The sequence below is a fragment of the Phalaenopsis equestris genome, unplaced genomic scaffold (assembly GCF_001263595.1).
Source record: "Phalaenopsis equestris unplaced genomic scaffold, ASM126359v1 Scaffold198192, whole genome shotgun sequence".
Taxonomy (NCBI): domain Eukaryota; kingdom Viridiplantae; phylum Streptophyta; class Magnoliopsida; order Asparagales; family Orchidaceae; genus Phalaenopsis; species Phalaenopsis equestris.
The window spans coordinates 1-1,515 of record NW_018218126.1 but is presented as its reverse complement, the minus strand read 5'-3'; the positions used below and the strand labels follow the sequence as shown (position 1 = coordinate 1,515).

At 31.0% G+C, this 1,515-nt stretch overlaps 1 protein-coding gene across 1 annotated transcript; it reads left to right on the top strand.

Moving 5' to 3' along the window:
- Positions 1–99: 99 nt before the first annotated feature.
- LOC110035566 lies at positions 100–1,450 on the top strand. Its single transcript, XM_020739814.1, has 3 exons — positions 100–145; positions 270–358; positions 1,069–1,450. Exons 1-3 carry the CDS (start codon positions 107–109, stop codon positions 1,214–1,216), a joined length of 276 nt encoding a protein of 91 aa, XP_020595473.1. The 5' UTR covers positions 100–106; the 3' UTR covers positions 1,217–1,450.
- The last annotated feature ends 65 nt before the right edge of the window (positions 1,451–1,515 follow it).

The window sequence follows — 1,515 nt, the reverse complement described above, 5'->3', positions numbered from 1 at the left end:
TTTTATAATTCCTCTACAGCAATAGCTTGTTTCATATTCTCCTTCTCCTCCTCCTCTCCTCTCCTCTCCTTTGCTGCTATTCGCTTTTACGCTTTACGTGGCTTTAATGGCTTCGGCCTCAGTGAAGAGATGGTTGAGGCCTGAGGTATCCAATTATTCTTAGAATTTTCCTTTTTTCTGTGCTTCAGATTAGGTTTATTTGTGGATATATAAAATTTGGGGAAGATTTTGGCGTTTTATTGATGTTATTGTTTTGATTGAATGGTTAGGTCTATCCGCTATTTGTAGCAGTTGGAACAGCTGTAGGTATTTGTGCTCTGCAATTGATGAGGAACATAACGACTAATCCTGAAGTCAGGTATGATCGATTTTAAGAGTATGTTTTATTCAGGGGCATTTACATACTTTTTATAATTTATGTATCTCAAATCTAAAATTTCATCTTTTTTTAAAGCGAAATACATTAAGAATTATATGCTAGGCATGCAAATGCGTAGGTTTACTGTTAATTAGATGATTTTATATCTAATTAACACTAATCTAACAAATTAACATACCGGAATACATTAATTCTAATTAGTTCTGAAATCTGGTAAATTTCTTATGTAACATATATCTTAAAAAACATAATGATTTTAAGACAAATTTAAATAAAAATAAGATCTGAACATATTTATATGATTTTTTATCCAAATAAAAACACTTAAATAGAGTGATTTTTATGAGTTTTTTTTCCTTGAGCTTATTGAATAATCTGGTGATAAGCAAATTAAAAATAATCTGTTGATAAGTTATGTGCGGTGAGTATTATAAAATTTTATTATTTTGGAAAAGTCAGACACCGCATCTAAGATAGGTGTAGTGTGAAAAAGACTATTTTCAGCATTTTTAAAATGCATAAGCTTCCAAAACACACTTTACCCAAATAGTCTAGGCGTTTTCAAAACGACATCGCACTAAATAAGCTGCCCCAAAAGGACCCTTAATAGAATTGAGATCATCCATATTTTTAAACAATATTAATTATATATAAATAAATTTGTATAACCAATTTAATTAATGAAACAGGGTTCTCAAGGAAAATAGAAAAGCCGGAGTGTTCGATAATCATGCGGAAGGGGAGAAATATGCAGAACACGGCCTGAGAAAATACGTGCGGAATAAATCACCTCAAATCATGCCGTCTGTGAACGGCTTCTTCTCCGAGCCAAATTAAAAGGGAGATTTCTTATTGCTGTTTTGATTAATTATAATTGCTGCCGAGTTCTCTTCTGGTTTGGTTTGCAATTTCAGTTTGTGTGGGGGTTGTTGTGCACTAATTGTAATTTGGAAATTATTATTGTTTTTGGAGGTGAAAATCTGAATAAGAAATTGTACTCCAATTATTTCGTGTATTTTGATTCAAAATTGGCTTGATGTTATATGAATATTTGGACAAATTTTTACATTTATTTTATTTTTATTTTTTTTTTAATTTGTTAGTAATGGAAATATTGGAGGATTGGACCAGACTTA